General features: G+C 39.8%; 1 protein-coding gene across 6 annotated transcripts in view; it reads right to left on the reverse strand.

Moving 5' to 3' along the window:
- APBA1 (amyloid beta precursor protein binding family A member 1) overlaps positions 1 to 21,391 on the reverse strand; it is an 80,852-nt gene that overhangs the window by 31,247 nt on the left and 28,214 nt on the right. For all 6 annotated transcript variants that reach the window (XM_040656042.2, XM_004949151.5, XM_015280326.4 and 3 more), the window contains exon 2: positions 3,250 to 4,457. In XM_040656042.2, the coding sequence (XP_040511976.1) occupies positions 3,250 to 4,404 (1,155 nt within the window). In that variant the 5' untranslated portion in view covers positions 4,405 to 4,457. The remainder of the gene's footprint in view (positions 1 to 3,249; positions 4,458 to 21,391) is intronic.

Raw genomic sequence — 21,391 nt, forward strand, 5'->3', positions numbered from 1 at the left:
TTTGTCATATTTAATGACTCTCAACTGGAAATCGTTATTCTGACTCTCTAGCTGAATCACTCTCTTGAAGAGCTTCTAGCTAAACAAAAAGTGAACATTATTTAACTCTAAAAGGGACTCTAACAGTTTCGGTATCATATGATTAACTATAAAGAATGATTACAAATATTTCCAAGCGAGTATTACCTCTAAAAGCAAAACTGTTTTGTTAAAAAAAAAAAAAAAAAAAAAAAAAACCACAATGTGGGGACAATTTTCAAAGCAGACCTTCAAAAATAATGAAGGTAACAAAATACTCAATTTGCATCATCTGTTGGTCCATAGTACTTCTGGGCAAAGAAAAGTGTGTCTGCATGAAGGTAAAGCACTGCCTCTCTCTGTCATTCCTTCTTATATCAAAACCAAATCTTAGTAATCAGATTGAGTTACATCTCTGGCATAGACTTGATTACACTGAAAAGCTTGTGTTTGAGATCCTGCTTCTTTCCAAAGGGAGAAGGAAAATCTACATCCAGATAAACAGGCTTTAGCTACGTTTTCACTTTAGAATCATAGAATCATAGAATCGCTAAGGTTGGAAAAGACCCACAGGATCATCCAGTTCAACCATTCGTTCACCCTTCACCAATGGTTCTCGCTAAACCATGTCCCTCAACACAACATCCAAGCACTCTTTGAACATCACCAGGGTCGGTGACTCCACCACCTCTCTGGGCAGTCCATTCCAGTGCCTGACCACCCTTTCAGAGAAGTAGTATTTCCTAATGTCCAGCCTGAACTTTCCCTGGAGCAGCTTGAAGCCATTCCCTGTAGTCCTATCACTAATCACACAAGAGAAGAGGCTGACCCCCAGCTCACTACAACCTCCCTTCAGGTAGTTATAGAGAGCAATAAGGTCTCCCCTGAGCCTCCTCTTCTCTAGACTGAACAATCCCAGCTCCTTCAGCTGCTCCTCATAAGGCCTTTGACTGATCACTCACAGTCACTTAGACAGCATTAACACAATTTTGTCCAGTTTACTGCTATGAAATTGTAGTAATGCTCTGTTTAAGAAAGCGAATTGTTCAGAACGGTATAAGCTGAAATACGATGTGAAGAGTCCACTAAAGCATACACCATACAATCTTCAATTAGAAAGAAAATCCCTACCCAATCTCAAGTCCTATACTATATTATTCTTCTGCAATACAGACTTCCCTCAATTTGCTACAGATCTTCTAAACCATTATTCGACTTACTTTCTCTTTCCAAGAGCACAGACCGTCTGTACATCTACAACCACCATTTAGCTTTGCACAGGGCTATACTTATAATCACTATACATAACTGTTCTAACCGTAGCTGGAACTTAAAACCTCAGTCAGGTTCTTATCTGACAGGCAATGAAAACTACCGAATTGGTGCAAAACTGAAACACCGCAGTACTTCAATATGGATATCAATACTGAGGGAGATTGATGGAAATCTGTTTTGACTACTGTATGAATACACCAGGCTGAGTTCTACCAGAATACTTTAGAAAATCAAATTCTGCAAAGTGTACTAATACTTCAGAGATCAGCTAGCACACCCTCAGAAAGGACTTCCCATGGATCCACAACTTTGTCTTTCTGAGAATATCATTCATTTTGGGTGTTGCGATCAGACAGCCAGGAACCAACTGAACATTCTCTGACCCTCCCAGAAAAAGAGAGCACTGGAAGATACAGCCCAAGGATCAAAATGTACAGCAAAAGGGTAATGTCATCCATATTCAAAAAGCAGCAGAGAATTAATGAAAGCTTTTGGAAATTTTTTATATTAAAGACACTTGTTCTCTTTTACAGAACAACCTAAGAATGTTCCTTTAGTCTTCAAAAGACTGCCAAGCAATTCTGTAACTGACTTAATGTAAAAAAAATATTAGTAGTAATAGTTTCTGCAGTATTATTTATTTCGGTTTCGTGAGAAATTTCAATGAAACTGTGAAGAAACAAAAACAAACTCAAACACACTCATCACCATGTGTTTCTAACAGCTTTCAAACAAAAATAAGATCTGAAAGCTATTTTGCTTTGCTAGCTTGCATATTGTTCAGCAGCTCCAACCCCATGCTCCAAAAATCTCTTCCCATTTGTAGAAAACTACTGTTCATAGTTTGGAAATCAGGTTAAAAAGAACAACAAAACAGAAGCATGTAGTATATCTACACGGCATGTGATGTTTTTTCACCAACTGAATTCTCTTCGCAGAGGCTGAGGTGTTCTGGATAATTCTGACACGTCCCTAGAATTTTAGAGTAATTTAGTTTAGAAGGCCAAAAAAATACACAAAAATTTCTTCCGTAACAACAAATGACAGAAAGAAGATTCCACAGCAATAAAGAGGGTGGAGCAGATGCTTGCAGTGCAGTGCAGTTATCCTTGAAGCAATGGCATGGGACCGCCTCCAAAATTGTTTTTGCCTGGTAGGTTTAGTATCCCAGCTATTTTCACATCAGGCATAAATTTAACACAGTTAATAGTTGCGTATGAGTTTATTTTATTAGAAATACAGAAAACCCATAAAATTTCAAGTAAATATTATTATATAAGCATCTGGAACCATAGACTGTGAACTAATTCTGATTCAAGTTAAGCCTCATGCCAGAAGTAAAGAATGTGAGAAATGTTCATGCTGTATGCCTCAATAATGGTCTTTGGTACATACTCTGATGGAGATCAAACACATCTTACAATGTTAAAATACTGAATATCAAAGCACATTTCTAGAGAATGCAGGTGGCCAAAGCCAGTGCAGCTTTTCTGGAATCTGAGTCTGGATATGTGACATCATCATATATATAAAATCTACATATTTAAAATTGCTACTGAAACTTAGAAACCTAGAATTAACGGGAAAACAAAAGGCTAAATTATACACGACAGAGTTCAGCACCTACTGTAAATATCCCATGGCAATGAAAAATAGAAAAGCATTTGCTTCAGGAGAAAAAAAAAGTGAAGAACTTTGTGTGTCAAATCCCTTAATAGCTTAACTGGGGTCAGTAGTGTTTCAACAAGAAAATTTTGGTCCACTTACAACACACATATATACGTGTTTACCTCTTACAAGCCCTCTAGAGTACAGATTTTAAATATGCAAAGCACCGCATAATTTACTGAAGAATATGTCACAAATCATGAACAAAGTCCACCCTTTCTCCCTGCAATGTATGCTACCACTAAACAAGAAATACGTAATTGAGAACTGAAAGCTTTGTGTACTCACATCTCCATCTAGTGGCCTCTGGTCGTCAGAATCCCTGGTTGGGCTGATGTCCTGCCGCATCACCCAGATAGGCTCCTTCGGTTCATCAGGAGTATAAGGAGAACGGATGGTTCTTGTCTTCACTTCCTCAATAGCCTCTTTAATATCTTTAATGGCCAGTGAAATCGCATCTCTCTTTTCCTTGCTGTACCTCTGCACAGTTTCTCCCGAGCTGGATGTAACTCGAGAACCAGGTGGGAGCTGGCTGTTGTTGCTTTCGTGCCCCCCACCAGCAAGAGCATGAGCGTGCTCCAAACTCTGCTCGGCTTCTGGCATGTCTTCGGCTGCCTTGTCCAGGCTCTGGGAACTCATGCTCTGCTTCACCTCTGCCACAATCTGATCAATGTCCTCCTCTTGTTCATAACTATCCATTCTTGGGTAGGGTGCAAACTCTGCCTCCTTTTCTGGGCTGTCAGACTCTCCATCAGACCGCTCATCGTAATGGTGTAGGCGGGCACCAAGGGCCTCCTTGCGGTAATTGTCAGCTTCCTCCCTTTCCCGCTCATACAGCTGGATCCCCTCCCTAGCATCAAGATCTGGTGTATCCCCTATCTCCTCATACACATGCTCCTGCAGTCCATAGTCAGCGTAAGGCTCAGCATACTGCTCATCCTCCCCTCGGTGGAACAGTCGATGTGTGTAGACATAACCCGAGTAGGCTGCGTTCATGGCTTCCTCATGTTCGATGGAATGGAAGTGTAAGTGATTGGGCAGTGTTCGGTTATGAATGGCCTCGCCATGCTCGGCCTCAGCATTCTCTGTGTATTCCTCAGATTCAGGCCTATACTGCACTGCATATGCACTCTCATCTTCATTTTCCTGAACTCTCTCTGTGTCGTAACTATCCTCCACTGTGGCTATCACATCCCCTTCTGCAGTATCTGTATGATTGTGGAAGCCACTCTCAGTGCTGGCTGACCGAGCTAACATCCCTTCCTCCTCCTGCCCAGACAGGCCTCCTTGGCTGCTGTTTGTATGCCTTGGATAGTGACTTGCATACCGCTGCTCCTCTTCCACCTCTGAGTGCTCCAGGTCAGCCTCCACTGACTCATTCACTGCTCCATTTGCTGGCTCTTCACTTACCTCCCCATCAGGCGGTCCAACCAAATGATTCATGGCAAGTTCTGGTGGGTAGGTCACTTACTCTATTGACATTTTGTCAATCACAGCTGGAATGAAAGGAAACAAACAAACAAACAAACAAAAAAACATCTATGAAGTTACTCTTAGAAAAAGTGGAGCCAATGAACAGAATCAACAAAAGGCACCCTTCCATTCCCAGCAGATAAACTTCTGATTCCATCAGCTCTCAAGTAAGAGGACAGCCAGCACTACAATACAACCTCCTGTAGAAATTTCCTCCAACAGCACGAACAAACCATGATTCCCTTGGGTAGTGCACTTCTCATTTTTATCAACAAATTCTTTGTGGAAGAATCATTTCCAAGCAGCTCCTTGGAGGTCCTTCTATGGACTGCTGTAGCATTTAAGTGACACTGAAAGGCATGCATTAGAAAAACTAATGTTGCCAGGGGCTCTAACATTGTAGAGGTATGACAGAAATACTCCGCCACTTTACCTACAGCTCACTATCTCTGCACAAAAGAAGGACGTAGTAATGTAGAATGACAGATTTAGTGCTATCATGGCAGTTTGCAATTGCTAATATACATGACACCCATGCAGACCACGTTTCTCTAATGGCGTATCTCCAGCTGAGCTGATCACCCTATGTACTTTTGAGAGCAGCACAGATAAAAAGGGAGTCCCAGTATGCATCTGAAGTAACCTGCTTCTTTTGCTAGGGAAGTATATGACAGCTAGATTCAACAGAGGTATCTATCTGAACATGCAATCTATCTAAAATCATCTAAGATGGATGACTCCTGCACCAAACATCTTTCCTGTAACATGAAGCAGCATTATTGATTCTCCTAACCATGACCACAGTGAGACTAGCAAGGCATGTTAGCCTTGCTGACTGACCAAAAGCCTCAAAAGATGATACGAGAGCTGTCTGTCAACAATAAACGCCATAGAAACAGAAAAAAAACCATAAGAATACAGATTAAAGTATAACAGTTTCTTAGAGCAAGCAGGCTTATCTACCTCAGAAGGTTTCATCTGCACGTAATAGCTTCAGCTATTCTGAACCTTACCCTACATTTTAAAATGTAGTGTCATGAAAAGGACATCTTCGGAATTCTAAGTTAAACTGAATGTCTGTAGGTAAAATACAACTTCAGCCTGTGTTTTATTGATAAGCATTAAGAGAAAAGAAACCTGCTGGAATACTTTAAACTTCAAAGATCTATAAAACCATGCACCAAATACTAATTAGAAAAATAAAATTCATGTAAAATAGAAGTTGAAGTAAATTCCCCCAGTACAGAGAGGCTTAGATGACAAATCGCTGAATAAACAAGCTCTATGAAACAGAGCATTGGAAATACCGATGAGAAAACAATAGCAATTTCAGCTGCCCTCTGTCAGAGAATTTGACAGGCAGGGAAGGCTGGATGGGAGCTACTTGTACTACAGCCCCAGGGGAAATCTAATGGGATCAGCTTCCAGATGAGCAAACACTCCTCCTTGCCTTGTCTTTGCCACACCTATTGTTTTAGCCTAAAACTTAAGAATTCTTACATAAATAAGGAAGGGAGCAAAATATAACACTGCCCTTGTTCCAGACTAATCTTCTCATTTTCAGAAACAGTCTGTACATATTTCTTGCAAATCTGGCACACTGTGTTTCAGCCCTAAAATTTGACTTTTTATCTCCTTCACAAGGGAGGAAAAAGTATAGCATATCTTAATACCAGAATTGCATTTTCAAAGTAATAGTTAATCTATCACATGAATTGAACAGGTACGTATTTTCTATACGAATTAATCCTGTTTCAAAATAACTATGAGGAAACTCAGTTTGCTTTTTCCATCTAAAGAAGATATCCAAGTAAGAAGCTTTCAATGACAAGGCAAGGTCTTTTGCATCTAAGGTTTGTTGGAAAGAATGGACAGATGTGTGTCAAAACTACCAAAGCAAGCATTCCTCTGTCCCCAACACAGAACAAGAAACTGCTATTTGAAGAAACATGAACGAAAGTACTCCAGAGCTTTCAATTTCAAGCCCATAAAAACAGTGAAGATGCTAATGCTTAACAGCCCCTTGAAAAGTTCATCCCAAATAAGATTCCCCTTCCCTTAATTTGCACATAAATAGGATTACTTAATAATATTTATTAAAATATCTTGCTCTCAAGCTCGTGTCTAAGTATCACAGAAAAAGGGCAGTACTTGCAGAAAAGAAATGAAGTTGTACAGAAACACACGATAACGACCAACTTTCTGAAATCTTTAACACATATCCTGGCACACCCTTAATTGAATGACAGTAAGTTAGAAGAGAAGGAAAAATTCATAGAATAAAGCAACCGCAAGTATGTTCTTCCTTTTCACACATTCATAGAATCATTAAGGTTCAACTGTATGAAGACTATTTATACCACAAGTCAAATAAGCTACCAGATGCCACAACATTTAGGACAACCAAATTTCCAATAGTACCTGAAAATACGTGATTCAATTTTATGAATCTTAATAGAAGAATGCAAAACACTAGCTTACTATGGACAGATAGCATTGCAGACAGGTATAGCTGTATGAAACAAGTTAGAGGGATTACAGACCACACAAAACATTCTAAAACCAGCCAAAAGCCTCAACATTTTCTGTATGCAAAATGGATGTTTCCACTGTAAAATTATTTCACACATGAAAGAATGATCTAAGACTAATTTCATATACTGAAATTTCAAGGTTATGTTTTTTGAGGAAATGAGAAAACTGTTTCACTTCAAGCTTTCTACCAAGGAAGGCCCTATTCTGGTTGTACCTCTCCTGATAATTAAACTTTACTTTTTAACTTTGGAAAAAGAAATTGAAAATATAAAAAAAAAACAACACTGAAATTGTGACTTCAGTGAAGAAGAATTCACTCAACTGGGGATCTGAATAAGTGTCCCAATAATCTTCAATGAGAAGCAAGTATCTAACTCAAGTATATCCATGCAACTATCTAACAACCAGTCTTTAAAACACCATTTAAATGTTAAGATGGATGTTTAACCAAATCTGTTTTCATATGTAGAAACTGATGACTACTAAAATATTATTTTTCAACTCGTAGTAGCACTTTCCTTGTATAGACATGAGGTTTTTCTCACTAGGTTTTTTCTCACTGGGCCTTCTAAGAGCACATCATCTCCTACAAGCAAACAGAAATCAATACTCTAAATAAAGTGCCATAGACAGAAGAGAATAAGCAAGAAAGGTCATCTGACCTGGGAAATAAAGACACAGCACCCATCTGAAATGTATTACACTCTCATTAATTGCCTGGAACAGCAGCTGTGCTCCAGTAATCACACATATACAGGAAAGTGCTTTCTGAGCACTCTCAGCTCTGCACTCAAGACTTGATGGATGAATATGATTCTGGAGGAATTAGAGGCTGATTACTAGTGCAACCAGCTCTTTCCCAAAGGTTAAACTACCTCATTACCTGTAAAAAAGACAAATTAAACATCTCCACATATTTTTCATGCAACAGTATGAAACTGCCTGAAGATTTTTCTTTGCTGCTTTACATTAAAGAATATTTAAAATACCACCAAAGGTTACGCTATCATCTGCAAACAAGGCTACAACATTAACGTTTAGGAAAAATTTCCAGTAAGGAAAAATAGGAGATTCCAATTTGATTATTTGTTTCATACATTCAGATGTATAATCACTTGCCTTCTTCTGTATGCACAAGCAATTTTTTTATTTCAGGTATGCCTATTTGTGCTTACTTCATAAGAGTACCTTAGGGTGCCCCCAAAGTAGCCCCTTCTCCCAGCCAAACCAGCCCCACTCTGCAGCCTCCCCTCATAGGGCACAGTCTCCAGCCCCACCACCCCAGGACCTGCCCTCCCCTCCTGCTCATTCTGAGTGTCTCCTGCTGTGACCACAGCCCCTGCCCTCCCCGGCTGAGGGGCCACATCCCACCGCCCCTCACTGCTTCCAGACACAAGGCTGCCCCAGCTCAGCTCCATGTCATGAGCACCTGGGGCCACCCCCGAGTTGCAGCCCAGCCCCACCTGGCCCAGTCTGTATCACTGAAACAGACTACTTGCACACACACATTTTAATCAATCTTCCCATATATAAAAAACATAACCGTTTCCTCTTATTTCACATAACGTTTTCAAGAGAAAAATTAGTATGTGTGGTGAACTTGCAAGCAAAAAGAGCTTTGTCTGTCCTAGAAGTCAGCTATTCCTTGAACATATTTACCCACATCCCCAAGTCACAGTAGAAGCAGAGAGACCTGGGGCTGAATTTGCAAAGTCATCACGTTGAGTGCAAGCTGTCTCGGCACGCTCTCTATGGAACGTCACAAAGCACCCCAGCAATGCACCCATATTTCACTTGTACAGTACAGGTCTTTACAAAAGACAACAAATCATATTTATTTAAATACAGCATGATTCTCTCAGTCCCTCAAGAAGCATGTTACTTGGTAGCACGTGTATGTTTCACTCCATTCAAAAGAGGAAGCCTTAGAAAGAAAAAATACACAAAGAGAGTAATATTCAGTTAGTCACAGCACCATAGTAAAAAACGTTTTCTGTTTAGTACTCATATTCAAATTATGATACCGAACCTATTTTATATCTCCATCATCCACATCATCCGTATCTTCCCATCACCTTTTGTTACTGAAGTTCTGCTTATACAAGAAACAGAGACAAAGGGAGTATGTGAAACCATCCACCTGCCAGAGAAGGTTAACTGGTATTAAGGCCCAAAAGCACTGGAAAAAATGTTGAGAGGAAGCCAAAGGCAACCTCTGCAGTGGAGCACAAAGATTATACACAGTAGACCAAAGATCCTTAAAAGAAATATATATATATATATATCACAAATCCCAGTTTGGAATTGGTTGAGAGAATAAATCTGCTCTCACCAACCAGAACAATAAAGCATCATAAGTAAAAGCGCTATTCTAAAAGCTAAGCTAAGGAAATGTGGCTTACTCTTTCACTCTGCTGTGACCCTCTGACAGGTTATTGCTATCTTTATTTCTGGTTGTACTATGGATTGCATCTTTAATTAACAGCTTTATAATCTAAGTTATTAACTGCATCAATTTCCAAATAAGAAAGAGAAGTCAAAGCCATATATAATCAGTGTCAAAGCATAATGACATCTAAAATCAATAGCAGAATGGGAGACTAATTTCAGTCTCTATTACAGGTACTGTTATTAAAAATAAACATTTACTGAATCTGGGCATATGGTTATTTGTAATTTACAATATTTTCTGCTCTGCATAAGAAGGGGAGAACTGTCTCAGAGGGCACAATGGAAAGCACCAACTCTTAAGAGATTAAAGGACGTTATCTTCACAACAGTGACATTTTTATAACAATGAAAACTACCTATTTCTATTTAAACCATGGGACAATCTATTCTAAAAACAAAACAAACAAAAAAACCACACACAAAAACCATCAAATCAACCTAACAAGCACAATACCCTTTCCATCTCCTTTTACATGCCATAGCATGTACATACAAAGCATCTGTGGACAGAGCTAACAAACATGATACAGTAAACTGCAGAGAATGACAATCCTCATAGTCAGTATGTATGCCCATGCCTGTGTCATGAGATTAAAACTAAGATATCCAACGAACTCTTGGATTTTCCTCCTCTGTTCACAAATAAAGAGTTAATCCTACCTTTCTGGTTGAGACAATCTTACTCAGCCGTATTCTTGGTTGCTGTTACGCTCTTGCATGCACAGCTATTCATTGATGCAACGGAGGCAGAAAACATATCAGCCAAGAATTAAGATTCAAAACGCTCTGCATCTGTTAAAAATTCTGAGTCATTTTAACCCTTCTGATTTAATAACTTGAAATTACAGTGTGAGGAGAAAGTCAATTTTTATCAGTTTTGTTGTGGAAAGCAAAATTTTGAAGTGACTTAAACATCAGATTTTTTAATTCTTTAATGTGAACAAGTCACACCTTGTGTCAGGTACACAGATACATTCGGACAGTGTTGAGAGGACCTCAGTAGAAGAAGAAGGATCTGCTAGAACTTGAGAAAAGGTTCTTGAGCAAACATTCAGGCTGATGAGAACAAAGAGAAACAACAGAGGGGAAAGCCCACCCAGCTAGTCCCTTAGATAACCGATGTCCTTCAGCTGAGAGAAGCACAAAGAGCGATGCTTCCAGGAGGGATTGTTTCAAGCAAACAAAAAGGCCAGAATAGTAGGAATAAAGTCTCTAGGACAGCTAAGCAGTAGGTTATTTACTTCTTAAAAGCATCTGTAACAGATCTAGCAGTTGCTCTGTTGTCTTGGTAACACTTCTTGAGGTAAAAAATCTGTTTCTTATCCTCTCAAATCCAAGACTCATCGAAAAGGTATGGAAATACCACTGAAACTTCAGTAACTGCCTAAATTCCGTATCGTCTGATCCATAAAAGGATTTGTTCTGTGGAGCTCATAACTGTCTCAGAGCTTCAAGCTATCGATACATCCTCACGGAAAGCAACTATTTTACTTCACTGCTATCGAAGGAGCTGTATCTCAGTTAAGCTGAAAGCTGGTGGGGAAGATGGGATAAAGCATGTGCTTACCTTCCATCACGCAACGGAGATAAAAATGTACCACTGCCTGGCAACCGTGATACCAGCTACGGAAAACACCAGATTTTACAGTACCCCCCCCTCCTTCATCTCACAAAAATAAAAGACTCAAAAATGACTTTTTTTTTTTTTAATTATTATTTCAGTTGGATCTACATTTAAGCACATGTTGTTGTTTTTTGTTTGTTTGTTTTGGCGAAGTTTTTGTCTAGAAGTGCTTGAAAAGGGCAGCATGTAAGATACAGAGACGTTATTCAGAATGGGGAAGAATAAGGAGGATGGACAGATGTGTTATCTACAAAATACCCAAGTATTTTACTATGGTGGCATACCAGGTCTTTTCCATCCCCTACTCCCTTTTCAAAAACAATTGAATTAACACTTCTTAGCTGACAACCCTAGGCTCCTCTTCAAGGACATGATGTATACTTGAATCTCATTATTAAGAAGCTGCTTCTCAGTACTGGATAGCTTGCCTCTTCTTTCACTATGGAACAACAACAAAGATGCAAAGGGGGAGAAAGTGGGAGTGTATAACATAGGTTACGACAGTTAAAATTAAGTTTTTATCACTCCCAAACAGACACCTTTCTCTTCCACTGCACTTTCTGTTACAATTTTAGCCCAACTAATCTCCAGACATGAAATTGCAGCAGCACTTGCAGCTCCTTTCAGTTTCTTCTATTCTGAGGATAAACTGCTGATTTAGTCGCCATTAAAACAAAACAAAACCCACCACTGCCAACAAAAACAAATCAGAACAAAGCAGCAACAACAAAAGACCTACAAAGCTGCAGAGAATAGCTACAAAGGTTTGAAAGAAAACACATCTGTCACTTCCATCTTCTCACAGATTCACAACTCTGTCACAGCGCTACATCAGAAAGGCAGCCTCAGTGCCCTCTCAAGTACCACTTGGAAGGATGCCATACATTTATGTCCCAAGCTATTAGAGAAAAAAATGACCAAACTGGACAGTACACAAGTGTGTCTTCCACTGCCTCAAGCTTCTTGAAATGCTGTGACGACTTCTCAGCACCAGAACAGATGCACCACAAGGTATCACATAAAGATTTTTGGCTGCCAGAGGCTAGGCTAACTCAACCAGCACCTACTTGCATTTGACCAGCACCATGAGAGATATCCCAGGCTGCCCTAAGGCAATTTTTATCTAGTCTGAAATGAGAACAGCTTCTGTGCTTCCAGTGACTCGGGAAGTTGTGCCCCTGTGCTCCTTCCCAGGGCTGATGTAGGAAAGGTAACTTGTCCTGAAGGTACATATAGACTGGATCAACAGGCCAAGGTAAAGTGTATGAGTTTCAATAGGGCCAAGTGTCGGGTCCTGAATTTTGGTCACAACAACCCCAGGTAACTCTATAGGCTTGGGGAAGAGTGGCTAGAAAGCTGCCTGATGGAAAGGGACCTGATAGACAGTCAGCTGAATATGAGCCAGCAGCATGCCCAAGTGGCCAAAAAGGCCAATGGTATCCTGGCTTGTATGAGGAATGGTGTGTGGTGAGCAGGACTAGGGAAGTCATCCTGCCCCTGTACTCGGCATTGGTGAGGCCTCACCCTGAGTTCCAACACTTGACTTCCATCAAGTCAAGTCAAGCAACACATATGACAATGGGAAAAAAGGATAGAATGTTAGATTCATCAGGGATACAGAACACAAACAAGACATTTTTTAAACACAGGTAGGGTGGCATGTGTCTTCCTTTTAAATTACTGTTCCCCCCCCACTGACCAGTGCTTTTGACTCCCTTCCAAATAAAAATTAGTTCAAGCTTCAGATGTCTCACATTTCTGTGAATGTAGGTTACTTTGTCTTCTCCTTAGAGAAGACTTAGTTAGACTTTAGTAGAAAAATAAACACATTGAAAATACTTCTATGACAGATTCCTTATCTTTTTATAATATTCAGACAAGCAAATACTGCAATTATAGCAGAGAAAAGTAGCAATTAAAAAGTGCAATTGTAATGTAAAAAACATTTCATGTGGGTAAGCTTACAGGAGGAAAAGTAATTGAAAAGTAAAATGAAAGTATTTAGGTATTCAACTATTACATTTTTTCTTCTTTTTTGATTGCAGACAGCATGGGAGTCAATGGTTCCTTTTGCTTATTGACAGGAGTTATTAGAAAGAAAATGTACAAAAGCAAGACCGCTTCTCTCCAGGCAATTAAGTCCTAATTATTTTGCTTTGTTATATTTTATAAAGAGAGAACATTATGCACTTTTAACACTCCATGAGACCTAGGTAAGAGGGATTCCATAATATCAGAGATTTAAACTTACTCTGCATTATCCTTTTACTCCTTTTCAATGAAGGACCATCCCTCCTACAATCCTGTCTTTCTTCTCTGACATCCAAGCTTAAATGCCATTATTCTTCAGTGGTATTTCACTAGCATTAAAAGCCATGCTAGTCTGGTTACTTGTGCAGATCCTGACATAACAGTCAAGGTCTGGAATTAAAAGTAAAGCACCCCAAATATAAGCAACGTTTCACAAACTTGACTGCAAAAGGCACAATGTTAATGAATCACAGTCAGCACTGGGAAAAAAAAATACTGTATGCCCTTTCACCTCTGTGACAAGATTTTGCCCATTCTGAAAGCCTCTGAATTTCTGTCTCTCATCAGTTTCAGAGGGGAAAAAATATCGGGGGGGGGGCGGGAGGGGAAGAGAAAAAATTGAAGAGAATGGGTAAAAAAAGAATAAAATTTAAAAAATTGCAGTTTGCAAGGATGAATAGATTGTCATCCACACCTGTCAGAGTGAGTTGCCCAAGGAGGCCTACATTCATGTCTTAGTTTGTCCCTGAAGTACATTTCTAAAGGGCAACTTTTTGGCCTCCACACACCACGAACTTCAGTTCACACTGCGGAGCAGGCATGAAGATCACATAATAGGTCCTTTGCTCCTAGGTTGAACACCACTTTTTCTGGCCAAAATCTGAAACTGTCTGACAGAATAATCCAGCAGCTCCCTGGGCAACCTATTAGGGCTATTCAATGATCTTGCAGGAAGATGTCCTGTCTAAATGTCTATTACTGCAAAAAATCTTACAGTTGAAACATTGGAACTGACTTCACCTGCAAATTCATCATGTGTCTATGTAATGCACCTGTTCATATGAGCAAATATGAACCTGAAAAGAAACATACAAGGGATCAGGATGTTTCTTAGAGAAACTAAGAGGGGAAGGGTAGGGTGAAGGCCCAGTGGAAAAGCAGTGACATGTTACAGGCAAGGTAAATTAGAAAGGCAAGAATTGCTTCATATGAAAGTCTTCTGCAAATCATGTAGATACAATTATTATAGCTGAAGACCTGGCATTCAGTTTCAAAACTTTGCCAGTGATATACTTTTTTATTATTCTTGAATTTAAACATTTCTTTATGCTCCACATTAGTGTCTGGACTCCACACTCTTGAAAGAAGACATGAAATTCAGGGATATTTGTTTATTATTTTCATTTTCTTCGCATGCATACCAACATTTTTCCCCTTTAAAAAAGGTTTCAACAATACATGAAGAATCAAAATAAAATTATGTAAGTTGTTAAGAAAAAACAGCAGTTGAAGAAGAAAGGGGAAAAACAGGTACCTAACCTCCTAACTTTTTTTAAAGTGTACTTAGAAATTTCATCTTTTAATCTTGAATGTATTGTGAATTTCATCTTCTGGGATCATTAGACATTGGCTAAGATTTATCTGGTGGCACTGAAAATATTCAAGGAATCACAATAGCCTAGTTCAGTTGAAACAGATTTGTGATTGACTTACTTTAGATCAGAACTGTTAAGTGAAACTGTGTACCATCCAGTATTTCTAGTCCTAAGACTGGAACGTTAATGCAACCGCAACCAAAGAACCTATTAGGAGATTCTTTTATGTAGCAGGGTACCTGAGTGTAACACTTCAGTTATGGTTACTGACAGTGCATTTTTTGTAGCAGTGCACCACCTCTGTTATGGTTAAGAATGCAATTTTATCACTTACCTGAATAAATGTCCTCTGAGTAAAGCGGCTCTCACTCTCACCTGCAAGGCAGGCACTAATCTGCATACACACACACAGATTATTCTGAGATCAAAACCATCTTGTATGACCTCCTATGTAATACAGGCCACATATTTGCATCCCGTAATTCTACAGCAACTCTGTCTATGTATGTGTCTACAGGCTCCAAAGCATACTCCATCACCACTCAGACAGACTAGTCCACAGAATGACTAATTTTGTTGCCAAGATGAGGCTGCAGCACAGTCTAATGAGTTCACAATTGCACACATCCCAAATCAGGGCCTTCAGAGCAGCCTTGGTGGAATTCTCAAAAAACAAAGTAAAACCACCCCACAACTCCATCAGCTACCCCAGTTGCTCCATCACTTTCACATTCGCATGCAACTTTAGCCAGAATTACGGAGCACTGCCAGTCATGCAAAATTGAATCAATTTGTCATACTGAACCATTAGAAAAAACACCACCACTCCTCAAAACTCTTATTTTATCTGTCAGCCTTTTTCTGGCTTAACAATCACTGATGGACTGAAAAAAATGTTTCACACACAACAAAGTTTTCCTATGAACTTAAACTTTCCTCTCTTACTGTTCCCAAGTACTTTGTTCAGTTAGATAGGCTCCAATGATATTTCACTTCTTTCACTTTTCCAAGGTTTCACTTCAGGTGAAATTCCTACCACTTTGTACACACAGCAATCAAATAGGATATCAAAGAGACCGCATTTTTGCAAGAGAAAAAAAATACAGTATGAATGCTTAAAAGTAAAATACTTTTTTCACACAGGTATCCAAAGGACTTTTATGAAAGATGAAAAAAAGTAGGAAAGACTTGCCTGTGAAGCAGGTTAGGGCTAATGCTGGTATTTTCCTTTCAATACGACATCCAATTTGCCAAAGGTGCATGTCTTCTTCTAATAGCACTTACTTTTTTCAAGTATTGTGAGAATCCTTTTTCTTTTCTATATGCAGCATTCAGAAACCAACGAAGATAGCTTTTTAGCTGAACAGATCCTGCTTCTTATCAGCGAGGATTATGGTAGCATGTCATCAAGCAATATGAACAAGCAAGCTAACACTGTCCACAGGTCAAGCACCTACGCCATTTGATACATATGGGAACACTAAAAAAAAAGCTAGAACTAACCTAAAATAAGAAAGATCATGCTTCTTCATCTCTATCTCATATAAAAATCCTCTTTTCAACCTTGCAGACTGACTTCTTCACTGAAATTGCATTTTTTTTTACAGTGAGCTGTATTACAAGAGGGACTATGAAGCATATAAATCTTTCTCAGGAAAAATGAAGAAAACATGAAATTGTATTCAGATTAAGAACAGACAACTACAGATTTCCCTGTAATTTCTGCCAACACCTACAAATTACCACTGCAATTAAAGAAAATTCTTACATAGCTTGTTTAATGAATTAAAAAAAAAATCAACTCCAAAACTTGTCGCCTACTTCCTTTTCAGAATTATCTCCAGCTAAAGAAAATGATCTGTTCCATATAAAACTGAATTTTTTAGTCTTTGACTTACTAACTAACATTCAGCTATTTTGAAGTATGATATTTGCTCAAATATCTAAATTACAACCACTTCATGTGTTGTAAGAGATTATCATCCCAAAAAGAGATAAGCAGTGGGTCACAAATCTATGGTAACTGAAGTGAACACACGCAAACCTTAGATCAGGCTGGAAGCTAAATGGACAATCCAAATTACAAGGGCTCCTCCAACAGTAATACTTCCTATTTTACTATCTTGGTCCACAATGTCAAAAGCAGATGCTGGTGGTATGGCAGTAGAGGTTGAACCTTCCCACAAATATTGTTAGATGTTGTTGCTGTGTGACGGGCAGCAGTAGAGGGGCTGTCTGACAAAAAGCTGCCTGACATGGAAGTACAGCTGAAGCAAAGGGGTGGAACTGAATTCCCCCACACAGAAAAAATGGCACCCACTTAAATTCACTGATGCTTTCTGAATGTTTACAGAGACCAAACAGTGGATGTGAGCACAGTGATGCAGTGGGTGGTGTGTTTCAGGAGCAATACAGTCATCACAGCCGTGAAACAGAGGGTCCCTTCCTCTTGTACAGATTTTTATGAGCACAGAATGCAAGCCTTTGTTCATTTTGTTCATAGCTAATACAGTGACAACATTGAAAAACAGAATTTGCTCTATCAAATAGTATTCTTTGTATCAAATTGTGTTCTTTGCATCTGTTGTAGTTTCCATGGAAATAATTAGGAGTCATTACTTTCAGAGCAACCTACGTAGAGTAAGCACTTAAATTTTGTAAGGCACAGTCAACATGCTTAACATCAGAAGGTTATTTTAATCAAATGAGTGAAGAATCCCAACACATACAGGAAGAGCTGCAGGACATCACAGATCAGTGGGCAGGAATGGATCAAATGATGTCATGTCCTGACTCGCTGAAAGTAGTTCTACTTAGAGGGGAACAAACCTTTCAGATTTTCCTGCAAACTTTCCAGCTTGGCCTTTCCTGGAGCAAAGATGAAATAGAGGGACAAACTCCAGCATCACAAGAGCTCTAACATCCACAAGGCAAGGAATCTCATGATGCCCTGCCATGCTGTTGTTTGGGCATGTCTTTGTAAATCCAAATAATATAACTGTAAACTACTCACAGCCACAAACGTATGAAGCACAGCAGTAGTAGACACACTACGTCCAAGCTCCAGTGCAGAGGCAAGCACACAAAACATTCCTCTTAAAGGCAGGCCATGGAAAAACCAAAGGGCAAAAAAAGCCTCTCCTTGCATAGCTTGAATTAGTCTTGAGAGTCTAGCAATACGTTTTTGCATCCCTGGACATGATGCTAGAGTGTATAAAACAAATATCAAGCATTAAGGCAGAGAGTCTGGAAGCAAGTAGCAAAATTCTTAATCACAGTTATACTGATATGCACAGTCATAGAGGAGAAGGCAAATCTGCACATAGTAGACTGATTATTCTCTCAAGGGGACAGCATTCAACTGTAAATGGAAACACTGAAAGCAAAAAAAAAAAAAAAACCCCAAAAAAAACACTGCATGCACAAAGCATGATGAATCTCACACAAATACCTGCTCTCCTGCTCTAGCAAAGTCGAGATAAAATATGCAAAATAGACAAACCTAACCAAAAAGCAAAAATCCAACAGCAAAAATCAACAAAGAAAAACTCTAGTGATAGAAAAACAACTGCTTTATGAATTGGAAAACAGTGGTGCAGAACACACGTTTCCTTCCTTAAGGTTCAGAAAAATATACAATTAATTCTTTTAACTAAGTTATTATACATTGTGAGGGAAAAACAATACAAATCATGATTCAGGTAAGCAAATGTGTTCAGAAGCTGAAATATGGATTTCACCTGCAGCCTGTAAGACTAACAACATGCAGACAAACATTTTAAAGGGCTCATCCAGGAAACCTGGATGCTACATAAAATAGGAAAGCAGGGAAAAAAAAAATCAAGAAACCTATCAGACCTTTTCAAGGCACAAAAGATTCTCCAGTTAACAAGCTCAAATCAATAATCCATGCACACTGTAAAGAACTAAATGTCAGAAATACATCAAAGGAAAATGATTATGAGGGAATTGTTGGAGATGACAGAGGGAACACCATAATTTAAGTGACTGCAGAACACCACAGCTGAAGGACTCCATGCAGCAACATGACGACTTCCTTGGCTGCGAGCCCTCCTAAGTGCAGCTAAATCCCTTCCACATACACTCACCACATGGCCTACAGAGGTCAGCCTCACCGGTGTCAAGCTCCATCAGGTCTTCCACACCAGAGATCCATTTTAGAACATGCAGCTGTGGCTTTCACCGTTTGCTGCTTGTTTTGCCCACAATATTCCGAATACATCAAAAGACTGAAGTAAAGTAGAAATATATTACTTCACTTCTGTCTCCCACTCCAAAACTCTAACTCTTTAGGTCCCTGTCAACAGTTCTTCCTACACCTGCCTGGACACGAAAACCACTTGCTCAGACCAACACCTGCAGCATCAGTTGGATTAGAAGGCACAACCAACCAGAAACATAAGCAATATGATGAAGGTACTGAAGGAGCACACGCAAACTCCTTGTGAATTACCTTTCCCAAATTTCCTACGCGTGCGTTTTATTTGTTGTAATTTTAGATGCACTGAAACTTCTACCGCAAGCAACCTTTTCTTCTCAAGGCCTGCACTTCTACCACTGCAGGAAAGCCCCAGTCTCACAAAAGCATATTACCTGGCACCTTTCAAAACCACTCAGCTTTCCTTCTTGTAAGTAAACCCAATGTCACCCACAACTCTTAGGAAGTTGTAAAGAAACCATCTTACTTCCTCCACTGAGGTTACTGCAGTGGTTACTCTGCATGGGGTTCATCCATCAAGGTGCTGGATGCAGGGGAGCTGCAGGGCTCCTCTGTGGGGAGCGGCTTGGACTGCCCTGTGCCACACAGCTGATTCCAGCCAGTGGTCCTACTGCAGGGAATGGCTGAGCTCAGCAGCCGTGCTGGTGGCACCTATGGGGAAACAGATTTAAGCAGCAGCAAAAAACACTGCTCTGCAAAGACAAGTGAGGACAATAAGTGAGAGAAAAAGGCCTGCAGCCACTGAGGTCAGTGCAGAAGGAGCTCCAGGCACAGAACAGAAGCTCCCTGCAGCCCAGGACAGGCCCATGGAGGAGCAGTCTGTTCCCCTACAGCCCATGGGCACTACACAGAGCAGATCTCCATGTGCAGCCATGGAGGAGCCCACAGTGCAGCAGTGGCTGAGGCCTGAAGTTTTTGTCTTGTTTTTCACCACCCAGCTCTACTTTAACTGGCAAGAAAATAATCTTCCCCAAGTTACATCTGTTTTGCTGGTGGTGGTAACTGGTACATTATCTCCATGTCTTTATCACTGAGTACTCTCATAATCTTTTAAAGGCTACTATACGGCTCATAGTTACCCTCAACTGCCACTGGTAACACATTATGATACTCTAACAGACATGCAAAGAGAAGTTAAAAGTAGTGCAGTGAAGTCAGTATACTCAATTTTCAGAAAGAATTATTATCTAGTTTGAATTAAGAAGTTAGGTTCTCCTTCAAATCCATTCCTAAGAAGTTCTGGTTTTGACATTTTTTAATATTATTCTGTGACTACAATAAGACAAATCCTAATAAGCAACCAAACCAAACCAATCAACCAAACCCAAACCAAACAGAACAACCACCACTTAAAAGAAGCTTCACTTGGTTAAATGCAGTGTCCAGGGTACCTTGCAATTATGCACTAATAACTCCTGCACCAAACAGATTGACAGATTCCTGCATGTGATTGCATATGATCCTGTCTGCAAAGATCTCATTGCTGAAACACGTCTCATATCTCTGCAATTTGAACTGGTTGAGAAACTGCAGCAAACATCTAATTAATATGGAGAACACAGACTGAGAACATAATCTTGTCTTCAGTCATGCTCTGACATACAGCTGAAGACCACAAACATTTTTGGAAGTAACCACATGAATGTTACTGCCCAACTTTCTAAAGCATTTTAGGAAGTTTCAATACCACACAATTTCAAGAGAGGCCCCTCTGTCCCTATGCTGCCTAGTCATACGGCAGTAAAGACATTTCCAGGTAGGGCTGTAACATATCAGAAATGTTTAGTTTCTAGAAGATTGCTGAAGCAGTCAGGGACACAGGTGGCTTCCTATTCAATCCCCTAATCAGGTGTAAAGACCCAAGCAGGAGCAGATGCATAACTGGAAATGAGCGCATGGCTGCACAGACAGAAAAGTTATACTTTTTTCAGCTGAGGGATTCTGTTTGGCAAATGAAGGATGGCTAAAAAATGCAGAGATGATGAAGCTGTTCAGAATAATTGCTTAGCAAAAGCAAAAAGCAATTAAAGTAGTTTTTGAGGGAATTCATGGGAAAAGACTTATACATTACGACTGTCGTAACTGTAGTAGAGATGCTAGAACAGGTTGCCCATAGAGGCTGTGGATGGCCCCGCCCTGGAAGCATTCAAGGCCAGGTTGGATGGGGCTGTGAGCAACCTGGTGTAGAGGGAGGTATCCCTGACTATAGCAGAGGGTTGGAACTAGATGAGCTTAAAGGTCCCTTCCAACCCAAACCTTTCTGAGATTCTATGAAATTGCAACAGGATTATAGAAGAAACAGGAACAGTGTCAAAACACAGTTCCTTAAACACTGGAGATGTTCTCATAAAATGCCAAAACAGAAAAACTAAGAGACAGCTCTGCTGTACATCTCATTATCCATCAGGAAAACTGTGTGGGACAACTAACTGTAACAGTAGCATGGAAAAAAACAGCTTGTTCATGAAGGACAACTATGGC

The sequence above is a fragment of the Gallus gallus genome, chromosome Z (genome assembly GCF_016699485.2).
Source record: "Gallus gallus isolate bGalGal1 chromosome Z, bGalGal1.mat.broiler.GRCg7b, whole genome shotgun sequence".
Classification (NCBI taxonomy): Eukaryota; Metazoa; Chordata; class Aves; order Galliformes; family Phasianidae; genus Gallus; species Gallus gallus.